Below are 17,897 nucleotides of genomic sequence, written 5' to 3' on the forward strand. Positions count from 1 at the left end.
GTGGTTACTGCATTTGGGGAAGGCGGATTCTGTGCTTACCTTGGTCTGGAAGCAGCAGAAGAGCTGTGTTTGGGGAGGGAGGTTTCTGTGCTTACCTTGGTCTGGAAGCAGCAGAAGAGCCGTGTTTGGGGGAGGGTGGTTTCTGTGCTTACCTTGGTCTGGAAGCAGCAGAAGAGCTGTGTCAGGTAGGGGTGCCTCCGTGCCAGCGCCAGGATGCGCTTCTCCGTCAGGGTGCAGTCCACGTCGTCGTCCTGCAGGATCACGTCCTTTTTCAGAACCTTGACTGCGTACACCTCGTCTGTACCCTTCAGCTCTGCCAGCATCACCTGGAGGAGGGACAGGGGTCAGAGGTCAGAGGGCGTGCCTTAAAGGTCAACTAGGGTTGCTGCTGAAAAACTTCATTTCATCAAACAAATTTTTACATTTTCATGAACATACCAATAATGGGATGTTAACATAACCATTACCCATTGACCCATGTATGTTGATCTGTTGCCTCTGACATATAACTACCTTGTCTGTGAGTTTTGGAGTTGTGTGTATGGACTGGGTAAGCTGAATTGCCCTTCTTGGGATCAATAAAGTTGTCTGAATCTGAATCTGAATCTGAATCTGAATTGCCTAAAAATAAGCATCATGGACATCAGACTCGTAACAGATCGACACATCAAGCCGAACCCCGGGGCCATGTTTAATGAGCTTACAGAGCCGCTCTCTGCAGGGCTCCCCTAGCGCAAGTGTTTTCACAGCGCGGTTCATCTGAGAATGCACAGCTGTGCTCCCCCGGGGGGTCGCTCTGAGTTCCCCCGCGGGGGGGTGTAGCTGCTGATCTTATACGACTCTCGCTGTGCGCAGGAAGAGCAGAACGCCCGCAGTTCTGCGGGAACATCTGTGTTCCCATACTCCGTCCGAGTTCCCGATACCTTTCACAAGCTCCCTGAGCGATGCTAACTCGGATGCTAAGGAAGTAAAACATCTACAGTGAAGCGGTGGATCTACAGCACAGTTGAAAATCAGCTGAGCTACGCCTGAATAGGAAAACAAATTACAATACATTTTAAGCATTTGGCTGACTCTAATCTAGAACAACTTACACAGCTTACATTCTTTGTCCGTGCAATCCTTTAATATAGTTGGATACTTAACTGCTTAAGAGTATGACTGCAGTGACCCCATTCGTTCTTTTGAATGCATCGTTCGCAAACGACACAACACCAATAAAGACCCACCCACCTTGCCAAAGCTGCCCTTCCCCAGGACCTTGATGAAGATGAAGTCGTCCAGGTTCATCCTCTTGGCCTGGAGGGTCTTTACCTCGCCGTTCTCCCGACCGTCGGCCGCTGGGACCGGCCCGCCGCCCCCCGAGGAGGAAGAGGAGGAGGCAGACTTGTGCTCCTCCCCACGGTGGTCAAACGAAAGGGCCTTTCGGATGTTTTCTAGGTCTTTGATATCTGCCGAAATAAAATTGCTAGGTGCATAAGAATGAACTCTATGACTGGTGTATGTGTGTGTGCCTGTGTGTGTGTGTGTGTGTGTGCCTGTGTGTGTGTGTGTGTGTGTGTATGTGTGTGTGCCTGTGTGTGTGTGTGTGTGTGTGTGCCTGTGTGTGTGTGTGTGTGTGTGTGTATGTGTGTGTGCCTGTGTGTGTGTGAGTGTGTATGTGTGTGTGCCTGTGTGTGTGTGTGTGTGAGCGTGTACGTGTGTGAGTGTGTGTGTGTGTGTGTGTGTGTGCATGCATACCCTGGTCACAGGGGGACGTGGGTGCAGATTTGGAACGGTCTTCTTCTGTTTGAGGTGTGCCTGGAATTGGCTGCTGGGGGTCTTGCCCCTGATTTAACTGTGGAGGGAAGGAGAGAGAACACATCATTTTCACAATTTCATTATTTTCATCACCACCATCAATATTATCGCCATCACCTTCAATATCACAATCATCAATATTATCATTATCATCTTCAATATTATAATCACCAATATTATCATCATCCTCATTAGTTTCACTATCATCATCACCACTACCTGATCATTTTTGCCACCATCATCATAATCATAAACATCGCCATCACTATTGCTGTAATTGTGGTTGCCTTCATTATCATCACCATCATCATCATAACCTATTTCAAAGCTAACAGTGAGATCTACATTAATGTTTTTTCGTAATTCACATAAAAAATTACACTTGAAGTTTTATCTTATAAACACATATATCCATATATTTATATTCATAGTCATAAACACACATATCCATATATTTAAGTACATATGTATAAGATTCAAATTGATCACACAACAACAGAAAGTGAACAGCGCGAATGATATCTCGTGCCAGACCTGGGTTCACAGCTTCAGCTAGGGTTGGGATTTGGTTCTTAAAATAATTGGGTCTGTCTGTATGAATCTGGCAACTCTGGTGCTACACAGAAAAAAACTGTAATTAGTCGTAATTATTACCTTCCCACAAATTCCTGCGCTTGTACGACAAAACAAGCATTGCAGCCAACAAGCTACAGAACACAAACACTGCAAAACAGAGATTATGGTTTGCTCCAGCAGAGAATGCTCACCCTCATCTTCAGGCTGGTTCTGACCAGGTCTGCTAGGGCTGCTTTGGGCTGTGCATGGAACTGTGTGTGTGTGGGTGGTTTCCTGCATTTATATGGGCTCCTAAGACTCTGCCTTTTAATTCCTGGATATTTAAAACACCACGTCCTACCCTTATACATTTAATGCTGCTCTTGTTACCATTGTGGTGATTATTATTATGATTATTAAGAAAATGACGATCATCATCATCATCATCTGCCCACTTGCCTTTTTCCTCCTCTGTGCACTGCTGGAGATCTTGTCGGGGGTCACCCCCAGGTCTGACAGCACTTTGGCGATTCCTCGAGCGTCCACACCGCAGTTGGGGGCCACGTTGCTCTCGCACCGTCTATGTACATTCATTTTACACACTGGAGGAGAAAGGACAACATGGCTGTCACTGCCTCTGGAGCAGGGGAACAGGGCTGAGCGCACCTGGGCTGGCTGTCTGCAGGCACCGCACACCCAGCAAAAGCTTTCCCAGCAATTATAACACAATATTCACTCGGTTAAAACATGTCTGGAATTGAATAAACAGGGCTGTAATAAAAAGGGGCTTGTCCGGGATGTATTAACATAACAACTTAATGCTGGATTGATTCAACAACATCTCTCTTGAAGGCCCTAAGAGAACACAGCCTTTGGAGACTTAAAAGAAGTAACAAACAGCTGGAAGTATCAAGAACTCTGTTTTCACCTACTTACTCTGAAGCAACAAACATCTTTCACATTATGAATCAAGTAAATACAGTTCCCTGACTAACTATGTATGGAGACAAATAATGTGACTGAACTATATATGGATAAAGACAAACAGAATTAACATTAACAAAGACCCCAAATCTTGCAAGAGAGCAGGCTGACAGGAAAATAAAGGTAACTTGTGAGCAGGATCTCCATAATGAAACCTCTTTTTGGAGCTAAACCCATTTAGAACTCCATTTCCCAGAAGCCCCTACTTGCCTTTGCACTGCAGCCCTTGCCTGAGCAGGCCCCACAGCAGGGAGCCACAGTGGTCACAGAAGGTAGGGACTTTGTAGCTGTGAATACTGAACTTATGTGGCATGTTGACGCTGAAGCGCTGGGATCCCACCTGCAGGGGGCAGCAGAGAGACCATTATGCATACGGCATGATCCCGCCGTTGCTATATCTAAACTGACTACAGCCCATTTGCCTACAAAGCTGCAACCTAGTAAACATTACATAACCCCATTTTCAATACATATGAAGTTAGTATTCACCTCTTCTGGCGTGTCTTCCTGTTTCTTCAGCCCCGCACACTTTGTAATTATTAGTTCGTGACATCGTTTGTGGACCACACAAGTGCATACTGGGTAAAAAGTGGAAGACACAAATCATTATCAAAATTAAGTCATTAATCAAAATTATTTTAATAAGGTTAAGGTAATCTTTAATCACATGAACCAAGTGATATAGTGTGAGAATATATTTTCTCAAGCACTCTCATTTCTTTTGTTAAGAATTCTTTACACCAATTTCTTTACACGCATACACCAGAAGGATAATATATAGCCGCTAATTGCATATATTTGTTTCCCAAAGATGTAATGGTATTGAAGCTGTTCAATAAGACAGTGGGTAAAGTGATCTTTGTAATGAAAAATTAAAAAAAAAAACACATAAGGGGCAATATTTTTAAACATTCTTTTACACATATGCCCATATTGATGCACAGAATTATATGCAAAGTAAGCACATACTCTGAGTGAAGCTAGTACAACAATTAATTTAATTTCTTTACTTTTTATGTCAGACAGACAAGCATATGGTACTCACCTTGACATTGGTACCCCTGTTTTCCTATCACGCCCCTATGGAGAGACATGACACAGATAAATTGGGTGAGATGTTTCGTCTCATTAACCTGGTAAAAAGAACATCTGTTCTGCTAGTATCTAAAATAATATAGAACTGTAAAAACCAACAAAAAATAAACCTGCAATTTCACAGAATACCATGAGATGGAGCCAATTGTTGCCATGACAAGGATTTTACTAAATCGTACAAGACATAAGCCTTGTGTCTCGATGTTTTTAATAAATGGGTGCTTGTTTCAATTTTCATTAATCCAATATAGCTTTGAATAAGAAAGATGAAAAAAAATGACCATTTATTAAAAACATGGAGACAGAATACCAAATTCTAAGGACATTGGGAAACCCAAAACATGCAATCTTATACCCAAACATTCCTATAACATTTTATTGTTCATGATGTTTTTATCATGAAAAAAACATAATGGAGCACACAGGTCAAATACATTTTTAGAATTTTCTAAAATAAAGTATTGAAACAGCAGAAATAGCCAACATTCCTCCATAAACATAATACTGTATGAATGACCATCCACAAAAAATCTGGATGACGTTCTTCAATAACTCAAAATTCATTCTTTAATTTATCAAAATTGAGCTGTTACACAGACCACAGAGGGAACTGTGCAGGATTTAGACCTAACTGTGAAGTACAAATACCCGACTCACACCTGGAACATCAGGTAGGGCCACTTCCCATCCAGGTTATAGCATCAAATTGAAATTAAAACCCTGAATCTGTGCCAGCAAAACCTGTCAGCCAGTTAAACTTTGTTGTAGGGGTCTACTTCAGTGACTGAGGGAGAAAATGAGTTGGGCTGTAGAGTGAAAATCACTGAAAAGTAGATGAACGCAGAATGAATGGACGATTGCATAGCAGTGCTTAAAAATAAAAAAATAAAAAACATGAATGAGTTCATTCACGTATACGTAGGGTCAGCAACGAGTTCAAACTGAGATCACGGAACTTCAGCAACATGACAGCCGCTTTTACGCAGACCAGATAAGAGATGAGAAAATCGCACAGTAACCTAACGGCAGAGTAGCTGCCTGTGCTGGGCTGATCAATGTCAATGGGAAGTGGGGAAGAGACGCCTGTGTTAGGATCAGGAGGAGGAGGAGGAGGATGAGGAGGAGGAGGACGCTGGACCCTCACCAGATGAAGTCCCGGCAGTGGGAGCAGTAGGTGGGCTGGCGCAGGTAGGTGGCCATGAACTTGTGCCCGTTGACCTGGTGTACCCGCCTCCGGACCGCGCCCTGCCTCTTCCTCGGCCGCATCCGCTCCCGGAACACACGCTCCTCATTTTCGCTGGACGCCGCCGCTGCGGGAATGCCAAGACAAACAGACAGACAGACAGACAGACGGTTCGGTCAGCACAGAGCAATAAAACAGGGCCGTGGGACACAGACACAGTGAAATTCAATTCGATTCCAATTGTGTCGCAATTTTCACAGACACGCTGTTAAAAACCAGGCCTGAGCCCCTCGAAAAACAGGAAGGTAAAAAAAAAAAGAACTTGAGACAGGATTGTGAGTTTGGACAGTCGTTCAGCAGGTGCAGAATTGTCTGCAGGCTTGTCTGCAATCATTTAAGCTTTCTGTAATTTCAACTTTTTGAGACGTCCAGTCAAACAGAAGAAAGGTGGTAAGAAAGGCACAAAGGCATGGACGTCCCTGGCCTTGTGTTTGGAGCACAACCTGCACGTCACGCCTTGCACCGCATAATAACACATAAACTAGTACCCTCGTTTCACTACATACAGGTCACAAGCCTCCTTTCTGTATCTTTTAAAATCAAAAACAAATGAAATCATGGACCACTGCAGGCACCTAATGAAAATGTCAAACATTGACACAACTTGAGCGCATAGGCTTAGGGTGTATCCCAACAGAAGAGAAATGCTAACACTTCCAACAGAAGAGCCAATCACAGCTCATTTACACATTGTTTAAACAGACAGGTTCCCGACAGTGCTATTTTTACTTTGCATGATACTCACTTGAGGGCTACAATTTTTGTTCATAATAATCAACAGGATGACACATTCAGTGAGAGACGATACGGAAAAATGAAGTTCAATTTAAAGTAAATGTAACCTTTAGGGGAATTAGCCAAACAATAAAAAAGAAACCATAATGTGGCAACTACAATAACAGCAATAAAGCTCTCTCACTTTCACTGTTTGCAAGAAGCGAAAGTTGTAGGGCTGTAGCTTAAATCTGCAGCATTGCTCCAACCCACACAACTGCAGACACATCAAGCCTAACAGCACTATGAGCTTTTGGAGATGCACTTTCTGGAAAGCCAAACAAACTCCCAGGAAGCACAGTACGTGATTTTGAGCTACTGAGTCTTTGCTATTTGCACGTTTACGGCAGTAAGTCCATGTAGAAAATACACACGCATGTCCTGAAGGCACATATGCATTGTTCCCCACTCACAAGTTTTGCTTTAACATGATCAGCTGCTCTGCTCTGTAACAACGTGGATGTCAAAGACAAGTGCAAAATGCAGTGAAAGCCCTTCAAGAGAAGCAACATTAGAAAGCGCTAAAAGGGCCCACACATATACTTCCATTTTGAATGAAGACAAGATACATCTGGGCATTTGTAAGTTAACAGATCTTTTGTGTCTTTAATCACCAAAGTACTCCAGCACAATACCCTGGTGGTGTACTCCCTGGAGGAGCTGGGTGTGTTTCCAGACGGTCTGACACCCACAATCCTCAGCTCTCGTCTCCACAGGCGGGAGTGGCCGAGGGTTCTCTCAGAAAATAACACACTGACGCATGACCGCCACTAGATGGCACTGCAGCAGAACCAGATGCTTGATAGTGACCCCCAAGCTCTACCCTCAACAATCACATGAGAGGGATGTCAGAGAGCGGGGGCGCAGAGCGCTGTCTCAAAGGTGCAGACGCTCAGCGCAGAAGTCACTGCAGTCTCTTTAAGCATAGCCCCCACATCCCATACCACGTTTCACTTTTAATTCAACAGTAATACAGAGCCCAGGATCAATGGATTGTCTGTGCACAGCTGTGGCAAAGGAATGGTACTGAAAAGCAGTCGGCAACGACGGGTGAAATAAAAAGGCTGCTTGCATGCACGCACACGCACACATACACACACGCATACACACACACACACGTCGTGCTCCGCACGCGAACACGCGGCTGCTGACTCGAGCGCCCGATCGGTGCAAAGGGAGAGGGAGCGCTCCAAGCCCCTCCGGGAAACGACCACAACGTGTCACATGACGCACCGTGCGAATGCCGTGGTCACGCGCCCGCCATCCCACAATGCATCACGGGGTCTGCATGCTCAGTGATGGAAGGGAAGAGCAAAGAATGCACCCATCCTCCCCCCCGCACCCCCAACCCCACCCTTACTGCACCTCCTCCTGCTCCTGCTGCTCTCCCTCCGTGGGTAGGCCTCTCTCACGGGGCCCCTCCCCACGGGAGAGAGACGCAGTGATTACCGCTGTGTGTTCCCCCTGGTGGACACCGGCAATCTCTGAGTGCAGATTACACTGCAGCAGCCAGATTAATTACAGCACTCCCCAGCCCAGGAGAGGCACGCTGCAAGACTAGAGAGGGAGAGAGAGAACCGAGGAGAGACAGGCAGAGACAGAGAAAGAGAAAGAAAGGGAAGCAAACAGCAGAAGGCAGAGGAAAGACTGGCAGAGAGGTTGTCAAATGATCTGTTGTTCATATCACTAGTACTTCGTTTTATTATTAGTGCCTGTGGTCCTAGTCTATGTGATGAAGGCAAAAACGTACCACACTTAAATGTTCAATGCACCTCACCTTAACTAATAGGACCACGAGTACTACTGTTATTATTGTTATTGTCAAGATTTGACTGAATTTCTTTGTTATTGACTGTTGTTTTATGTTTGCCAATATGTGCCGTTTCTATGTCTTGCCAATAAAGCACTTGAGTTAAACTGGAGGGAGAGGGAGCGAGAAGGAGAGAGAGAGAGAGAGAGAGAGAGAGAGTGAGAGAGAGAGAGAGAGAGAGAGAGAGAGAGAGTAGGAAGCACAAAGCAAGGGTCGGGGAAGAACATTTCTGCTCCGCTCCCATTAATTCAGTTTTTTTAAAGGTTTGTGAAAATTCTGTTTGTCAAGGTTAGATGGGAGAGCATGCAAGAATTGTTCTCCCTGTGTTTAATTCACTTTCACAACATTGATCTATTTTCAGAAAAATAAAGCTTCACAACGCACACACACTGCATGCCATTATAAATATGCTCATTGTTGTTTTTTGGTTATTTTCTGATATGCCAAAGGGTCCTGAGGTCACACACACACACACACACACACACACACACACACACTTGCATACACAAACACACACACACACACACATGCATACACACACATGCACTTGCATACACAAACACACACACACACACACACACGCGCGCTGCTGTATGAGGCGAGCCGCCTCTCCCCCTCCGCTGCAGTGAAGCAGAGCAAACGGGGAACACATGTTCTCCTCTTCATCTCCGGCCCGTGGACCTGCCCGCGATGCTCGGGAACGCTCGCTAAATCTCGCTAAATCTCCCCGCACATGTCAAAGCCGCGCTCTCCCCACCGGGGAGGACTTATGTGTCATTTGCGTATTGTCTGTTTCACATTAAAAGGTGATTAATATTCCCAGTGACCCACAGATATGGATGGGGAATGCATTGGCTGAACGCGCCATTACTGAGATATTTTTTTATTTACATAACGTATGATGAATGTGCTCACTTGCTGACTAGCTGAGTAACCCTTCCCCACCAAATCCTTCCCTTACCGCCCCTACAGTGAAACCCTGACACTGCCCCTTATCTTACTGTCGAGTTCCACTGAGGGTAAGAGGCTAAAGTGACACGCTGTCGGATGCGACGGCTACTCCGCCATTGCATCCTCCAGTCTGTTGCATTAATCTCTTTCTGTCGTTTTGTCAGGCTCAATGCCAGCTCTGGCCACTGGGTGGAGCCACAGGGGCGAATCCGCCTTGTTTTGTTTACAGCTCCCATCTGCAGCCTGCCTGGGAGCACATGACTGGGGGCCGGTTGATGAAATTGTAGTGACTGCATTTAATTTGATTTTATTAAACATGACCTCTGCGATAATCGGGCACATGTCTGTTCCAGCCCTCTCTGCCAGCTGATAGCCTGAGAGGGCCAGCCATGTCCTCAACCACGGGAGCAGAGAGGAGAGACCGAACTGTGGAACAGTCACGAGAGTGAGAGAGAGAGAGAGAGAGAGAGAGAGAGAGAGGGAGGGAGGGCAAAAATGTAGGGCAGGACTATAGACAGAGGGTGAAACCCAGACAGGGAAGAGAGAGGAGACACTAGTGATGAACCCCACAAAGGGTGGAGCTAATATCTACAGTCTGAACCAATCAAAAGACTTTCACACATCAGCAAGACACTGCAACTGGTTCAAATCAGTGAGCCGCTCACAGCACGTAATAGCTCCACCCATTTTGAAGTCTATAAAACCTTCCACACCGCTAGGAGAGCCTGATTAGTGCTAACCGGGTGGAAGACCCCTTTCTGCCTGGTCCACCTGCACACCTGCACACCCGCCCCCCCCCCCAGGAAACCGCAACTGCGACAGTCACCCGAGGCCCTCCCTCCGTCAGGATGTGGGACCCCTGCTACAACCTCTGCCTTCCTCTGCCCATTTCTGAGTGTAAGCAGTGAGCGGAGGTGACAGACTTTGCCCCTGAACAGGGTCGTGACACGGACGTCCCAGCACAAAACATCCGTGGTCGTCAGAGCGGGGGATTCTGGGTAAGGGAAGGGAGAGAAGCGCTTGTGTTGGCTGAGAAAATCAGGAGAGAGATGCGGCTCCTTTCTCATTCTCAACATCAGGACTCTTTAAAGACGAGACACGTTCTGCCCACTGAGGTTTGTTCATTAAAGTATCACCCCTGCAGGGGAGCCTTCAGGGTTTGGAACTCTTCCTGGTGCCAGCCCTGTTTCCTGGTTAAACTGCAGTACCCAGAGCATTGGACCAGGCCACAGGCTACGATACGGACCCTGGACTGAGGCCAGGAGTTCCGCGTGCCGATGCCATTGCATGTAGTAAGGAAGGACGCTGTTAGTCGGCTGTGCACCTCCCACACCTCAGTGCTCAACAGCGACCCCTCTGGTTGATCGGGTGACTGCGATATGTCTGCGTCGGCTGCGAAATACTCCAGCACAGCGGCGGCAGCAGGTCAGTTGACAGACTGCGGAGCATAACACGCTTACCGCGTACGTGAACCAGACCCCGCCCTTCCCAAATTGATGAACAAAACTCCAGGGCTTGGACACTACCAAATCATGGTTAAAAATGGGGAAAACGGTAGAATTTGAATATAAATAGAAAAACAAATGAAATAATAATGGCAATACATTTTGCCTGCATTCTTTTCCGCAATAATTATGCTCTCGTACTCTCCCAGTGGTAGCAGTGTGAGGGAGGGATGGGGGCACAGGACAGTGAGATACAGAAAGGTTTGGGGGGCGTAGCGGATAACAAGGTGCCCTGCGATGTGCGGTGACAAAAGGCCGAGCACCCCAAGATTCTGGGAAACCCCATGAAGCACTGAGGAATGAAGACGCAGGGCTCCTCGATAAATCAAGCAGCCGATACACCCAACCACGAAACGGCAAGCAGATCGATGCCGTAGGCTGTGAGACTGGGATGGGCTCGGAACATGCAGGCGCTTCTCCCCAACACAGCCCGTGTCCTCACGTTTACCTCTTCAGTGATACACCACTGCCATCTCCAGGCAACTAGCTGTGGCTGCCTAGCAACCCCCCCCCCCCCCCAACACACACACACACACACTTATGCCGCTGGAGATGGGAAATTCACTCCAGTCAATGACAGCCACCTGCCCCTTAGTGATGACATCACAAGGAATGATGTCATAGGTCAGATGCCTCAGTCCCCCTACAGTAGACCAATTAACCTAACCTCCAATTAACCTACTCTGCATGTCTTTGGACTGTGGGAGGAAACCGGAGTACCCAGAGGAAACCCACGCGGACACGGGGAGAACATACAAACTCCACACAGAAAGGTGAGGCAATAGTGCTTGCTTTGAGGCAACAGTGCTACCCTCTGCACTGCGCACATTAATATAACCATTGGTTTTAACTACTTTCTGCTAAGCATCGCTAAAGGTAATACATTTAAATTGTTCTACTCTTTCGCCCCCTGAACTCCCCTCCATCATTATCACATACGAAAAATGTTCACATACTGTAGTATGGTAGTATGTGATTTCAGATGCAGCCCTTGTGTGTAAAATATTTAGTCATCCCGCCCTGACCTCTGACCTTTCACCCTCCCATTTAAACGATTGCAGGAGCAGCCGGTCAGACCCTGGCAGGGAAAGCTTTCTGCGTTACAGGCCCTGCTCTTCACAGGACGAGCTTCCCTCCCTGCCGTGTGAAAGCACCCAGCGTGAGGCACGGCGGCGCCTCCTGCTGGCTGTGGGAGGTGACATCAGCGAGATGAGATTATCACACACAGCGGTGCTCTGCAGAACGCACGAGAGCAGGCGCTCCGTCAGCGCTAAGATCAGAGAAGCGCTCCATGCTGCACCACCCGTGACTCTCACAACACAGCGCCACCTTCAGGAGAATTCACTCTGTCTCCATCCTGCACACAGACAGATGCACACCCATACACACACACACACACACACGCGCGCACACCCACATGCGCACATGCACACACAAGCCCATACACACACACACACGCATACACACGCCCATACATGTGCACACACACACACTCATACACACGCACACACACACACACATGCCCATACACACACACACACACGCGCGCGCGCGCGCGCACACCCACATGTGCACACACACATGCACACACATGCCCATACACACACACACACACACACATGCCCATACACACACGCACACTCACACTCATACACACACACACACGCACGCACGCACACACACACACACACGCACCTGTGCGATAGAGCCACATGCAGGTGTGAATGTCTGCTGTGCGCAGTGCCGTCGCAGGCCGGTACAGGGAACAGCAGCGGCGGCGGCGGTAAGGGGCTCTTCAGAGAGGCAGACGGTGACTAACGCGGGATCGGGTAACGAGTGGGGTACCCTCTCGCCCGCCGCCTCCCACAGCCCGACAGGGAGACGAGCGGGGTCGGGGGGAGGGGGGCGAGCGGCGCCCGGCGGACCCCGCTCGCGCTCGGCGGGGGCCCCTCAGCGCCCACGCCCGGGCCACTTCACGGCGGATTCGCTGATAGCCGTGAAGTGGCGTCGAGTAGCGCTCTTCAGACTGGCCAGAACACAGACGAGAGGAAGAGCCCAATTAAAGCGGCATTAATCACAGCCGGCTACCATGAGCCCGACGGAGCTCTGACCCCACCGTCAGCATGCCGCACGCAGCAGCCATGTTTCCTCTCTTACTGCGAGCAAAGGTGGGGTCCCAACGGTTCCCCCCCCCCACTCATCTCCAATACTGCACCCCTACAGCACACACTGTGGACCCCTGCCGACTGCTCTGGCTTGGATTCAATCAACAACTAACTTACTCGATGTATAATAACTTACATGTTATAGCTAGTGCATTTTTAGAATTGCTTTACTGAATGGCTTGAAGTGTTTGTCAAGAACAACACATTTAATGTCTGAAAGTTGGAGTCTGATTGATGTTGATTGAACCCAGGCCTTTGTCTCCAACTTTAACCTCATAAAAATTGCCGCAATTACTAAAAAAATTAATTACCTAGGCAACGCTGAAAATCTCTTTATTGTTCACGTTGGCAAATGTTACTGAAAGTTATTATTTCGTCATAAAAAGTGTCATGAGTCATCAGCCAGGATTAAAGCAAGCTTTGTCAACCAGCTCCAGTGCAACAGGCTCCCTGGTCATGAAACGCTCTGCCATCATTTCTCAAACAAAGCTAGGACATACGGTGCCAGCTAGGCCTGGGATGCATCACATGCATGAGTGGGGGGTGGGGCGTGGGGGGTGCACAAATTCACTCTGCTGTGTGAATTCATCTAGTCAGCTGAGCCATTGGTGGCTGCTGCCCCGAGCATTGACAGAGATGCAGGGAGAAAGGTTCTATACACTGCTGTTTGACTGTGTGTTTGTGTGCTGTGTGTGTGACTGTGTGTGTGTGTGTGTGTTTCTGCATTTCTGTGTGCCTGTGTGTGTGTGTACGTGTTTGTGTCTACATTTTTAGGTTAGTGCATCTGCGTACGTGTTGCGATGACATCATTGCTACAGCGATTCAGAGACGATCTATGACAGGTCGCACAGTGACAGCAGGGTGACACATCCTCAGAATCACCGCATAACTCAGCGGGAGAAGGGCCCAGCTGGGATCCCCTGGCTACGGTCCTGATGCTGGGAAAGGCGTGCAGACGAGGACAGGCCACCTTAGCCGTTTCCAGCCATTCATAAGCCCCACCCACTCAAATAAATATCAACTGGCCGCATCACAGCAGCAGTAAACACAGAAATCAGTGGCAGGGTGACTGTGCAGAGCCCTCAGTTTCCTGTTTCAGACGAAGCCCGCGAGCGCTATTGCTCACACTAGATTGGCCGTCATGCAGGGGAGCGAATAGCATCATGGGGGACTATGTTCAGACGGAACAGCAGGAAGGCTGAGTTATCTAACTAGCCATCTGGTACAGGGCTATTAGTGCAGGGTGCTGCTGTCGCTGGAAAGGGTAGAGATGGAGAGGAAGATAGGAAGATGGAGAGAGAGAGAGAGAGAGAGAGGAAAAGAGAGGCAGCTTTAGCACAGCTCATGCCAGTAACACATTCTGTTCTTTAGAAAGGCTGTATTAAAACACACAGCGTTAGGGTCAAAGGATAATGCATTGCACCCGGCAGTCTGCTAGATAAAGGCTGGGACCAAACAGCTCCACAAAAAGAGCACAATTTCACCCATCTGCTTCTTTCTCCTCTCCTTCCAGGCTGATTGGCCACTCTGCCCGCCATCTGACTCGGCCCTTCTTCCCTTCTTCCTCTCCTCCGCGGCCAACGGGAAGCACGTCTCCGGGCTGCGCGGCTCGGCGTCAGTGCGGGGCGAAGCGGGCGGATCACGCGATGCGTTCGGCGCACGGAGAGGTCCTCCCTCACGAGGTCACGCTCGCGCCCCCACACGTTCCGCACGCCTCTTCCTCTTCTCCATCCCCCCCTGAACTTTCTCTCCTTCTCTTCTCTGACACCTCTCCCTCACATCCATCCCTCCCCCTCCCTCCTCCTTTGGATGTCACTGCGCGAAAGCTGTGAGGTCACCAGTTGCCGGAACGTTGCCATAGTGATCTGGCCATGCAAACTGACACGGCGAGTAGGGATTTTTTTCTTTTGCTGAGAAAATGAGGGGGAGAATGTGGAACTGTGCATGACACTGATGTCGGGACAGAAGAGAGGGGACACGCTGAAATAATACAGGCCCCAGCTTGTCTACCACAAAATCCCAAAGGTTCAGCCTTCATTTCAAACGTGGAAAGTAGAAATGACTGGGACACCACGAGAATGGGACCAGTGGGCGGTACTTGAGGCCGAGGGGGCTGGACCTGGGGGGGGGGGGGGCTTTTTGTTCTAGAAATGGGGGTCAGGCCAGCCACCATCTTTGTTTCAGAGCAGCAGTCAGCAGAGGATGAGGGAATAAAACAGAAAGAGTGAAAGTGGGGTGGGGGCTGCAAGACTGTGCCTGGGGGGGGGGGGGGGGGGGCTCCAGATGCCCGATCACCTGCCCCTTTAACCCCAAGTGCCCGATGTGCACCTTGTTTTGATAAAAATATTAATATGTGTATTATTATCGTTTCTGTCATTACTTTTCATTTGTTCATTTTGGTCAGATATATTCTGTAAAATAACAGGGTGTTGTAGTTTTTTTTAGATTTGTGTGCCTTTTCTCACTTTGAGCACCTGTCCCTCAAAAGGTCCCTGCACAGCCCTAGGGGGGGCAGTACTGATGGTGTGGTGGGGGGGGGGGCAATTGGAAGGCATGTGCAGGAAGGGGCTCATGCAGAGCAGAACAGATGGCAGCCTCAGAACCAGGGAGTAAAAGCGCTAAAAATACCGCCTCCCTCCAACGCCACCTCTCCACTGAGCACGCTCGCTCGCATGCATGCATTAGCATAGCAAGGGAGCAGTTCCGCCCGCTCCACTCCGACGAGAGGCGAACTTCTGAGAAAGTTTGTACTGGGGGAGGGGTGGTCCTCCAATCAAGAGCCATACAGAGAGAGAGAGAGCGAGAAGGAGAGAGAGTGCGAGGGAGAGCGGGAGGGCGAGTGTTTGCATAAGGAAGTTGACACAGCCGCTGCATTATGGAACAGTACACAGTAAAACGCTCAGCTTTAAATCAACTCTGATTAGGGAACACGACACTGATAAAATTTTACAGTCAAAATATAGCACGCGACATGCCAAACGTACTGTCCTACACAGCCTAACAACTGAATACTGAGAGAGGTTCCATTTTGCATTGACTTAAGTATGTCCTGCAGCAACACAGCTCTGTCCATATGAAAGACACGTGAAAGGCACGCTTCAGTCCACAAAGGACACAAATTTGACTAAATACACTTTAACTGATTGGAAGACCCTGGCTTCTAGTTCAGCGCCTAACGCATCACAGGATGAGAGCGAGTCCCTGTATCCGCCGTGTTCGCGGATGCCTCCCTCCCTGTTTGAATTTCGTAACAAAGCGAACGTGACGTACAGTTGGATGGGGAAAAAAAAAAAAACTTTAATATGTCTGTGTGAAAGACTGACGCCATAGGCTAAGTGTAGCGTCAATATCAGCGGACAGCGGTGGAACCTGTCAGTTGTGTAAATAGCTGAGCCTGGGCACTGTGAGAGACTTGTGTGTCACACTAGGTGGCCTGTGATTGGTCCTGTGTGAGTCAGTCTACGCACGCTGCAGCGAGGGCAGGGTAATCCAGCCCTGATCCACCTGCTATTTTAGGCATCTCACTGGGACAGGGACAGGCACAAAGCCCAGAGCCTCCCAGGGCCACAGAGCACCCCCCTGAGCGACAGCCCAGCTACACCTGGGATAAGCCTGTGTCAAGTAGACAATGCAGAGAACTGACAGCTGAAGAAGAGGTTTCCCATGTACACACACACACACACACACGCACACAGATATATAGTACATACTCGCAAACACATGCAAACACACACACACGCACACATACACTCTGCCACATACACACACACACACGCACATACACAAACATACAGTACATACTCGCAAACATATGCAAACACACACACACGCACACATACACTCTCCCACATACACACACACACACGCACATACACACACATACAGTACATACTCGCAAACATATGCAAACACACACACGGATGCACAGACACACAATCTCTCACACACAAATGCACACACATGCATCCACAAGGAGGCTCACACGTATTAAATTAAAACACAGTGAATCTCCCTGTTTTCGTCTAAGGGAGAAAACTGCCTGCCGCGCTTATCCCAAAAGCAAGCACAAGAAATGCTTTTTATTTCCCTCCAGCAGGTGAGAAATACCTGAGAGCACCAGCAGAGCAGGCAGGTTTGGGTGTGGAATGAGCTAACAGGCAGCATGACGCTCCGGAGGGAAGCTCTGCACAAACCCACTGCTGACATCACTGTGACATCACCAGCTCGGGCTTTCCAGGTCCAGGGCAAAAGGCCTCTCCATTTTAACCCAGCCTTGCTCCTCCCCACCACTCCCATTGGACAGAGAGGTTCCAAGCCACGCCCCGGAATTCCATTCCACACAGACAGTTCCCATCGGGCAGGACACCTCGCAGACAGCCTCAACCAGACAGAGCCTGCATCCATCATCATGCCTGGCTGCCCGTGACTCTGCAGACAGCTGGAAAACATCTCCCAGCCATTCCCTCTTAGCCACGGACAACAGTCACGGCCGCCGCAGAACCGACGGCCCGAAACAGACTCGGACAGGGGACAAGTGAGGAACCCGGTCCAGCCTCCTGCCCAGCACCGTGGCACCGCATACAGGCCAACTCAGAAATATACTAAAGGAAAGAGGAGACAGAAAAACATGTTCTCTAAGAGATATGATTCAAAATGTCTAACCTAAAGAAGATGACAGCAACCAGCAACAAAAGTGCAATGATTCTATTAATTGAATAAATGTGCACTCGTGCAGGCCTGGTGTCTAATCCTGAGGTGTCTGACAGTGGTGTGACAGCAGACACTGTGCAAATATAGGCCTAACACTCACACCCAGCTGGCAGGTGTAAATGTGTGCTTCACAGTAAAGCATGTTCTGCTCTTATCAGGCACAGTCTGCTCATTGTACCGTGCACGGTCCGATTATACAGACCTACCATAAACTTGCTCAAGCACTGATCAAAGTATGTCAATCACCTGAACTGATCACATGCTATAGTCCAACCAGTATGCAAAGTCTCTAAATGAATATTTTG

At 48.5% G+C, this 17,897-nt stretch overlaps 1 protein-coding gene across 1 annotated transcript in view; it reads right to left on the bottom strand.

The window, feature by feature from the left end:
* The window catches only part of LOC118218235 (protein kinase C epsilon type), a 107,798-nt gene that overhangs the window by 39,984 nt on the left and 49,917 nt on the right, over window positions 1–17,897 (bottom strand). Inside the window, exons 3-10 of the mRNA XM_035400769.1 lie at window positions 5,579–5,744; window positions 4,385–4,419; window positions 3,829–3,917; window positions 3,550–3,679; window positions 2,815–2,957; window positions 1,741–1,837; window positions 1,234–1,451; window positions 153–326 (exon numbers count right to left, since the gene is read on the bottom strand). Of these exons, the coding sequence (XP_035256660.1) occupies window positions 153–326; window positions 1,234–1,451; window positions 1,741–1,837; window positions 2,815–2,957; window positions 3,550–3,679; window positions 3,829–3,917; window positions 4,385–4,419; window positions 5,579–5,744 (1,052 nt within the window). The remainder of the gene's footprint in view (window positions 1–152; window positions 327–1,233; window positions 1,452–1,740; window positions 1,838–2,814; window positions 2,958–3,549; window positions 3,680–3,828; window positions 3,918–4,384; window positions 4,420–5,578; window positions 5,745–17,897) is intronic.

This window comes from Anguilla anguilla, chromosome 18 (assembly GCF_013347855.1).
Source record: "Anguilla anguilla isolate fAngAng1 chromosome 18, fAngAng1.pri, whole genome shotgun sequence".
In the NCBI taxonomy this organism is placed as follows: Eukaryota; Metazoa; Chordata; class Actinopteri; order Anguilliformes; family Anguillidae; genus Anguilla; species Anguilla anguilla.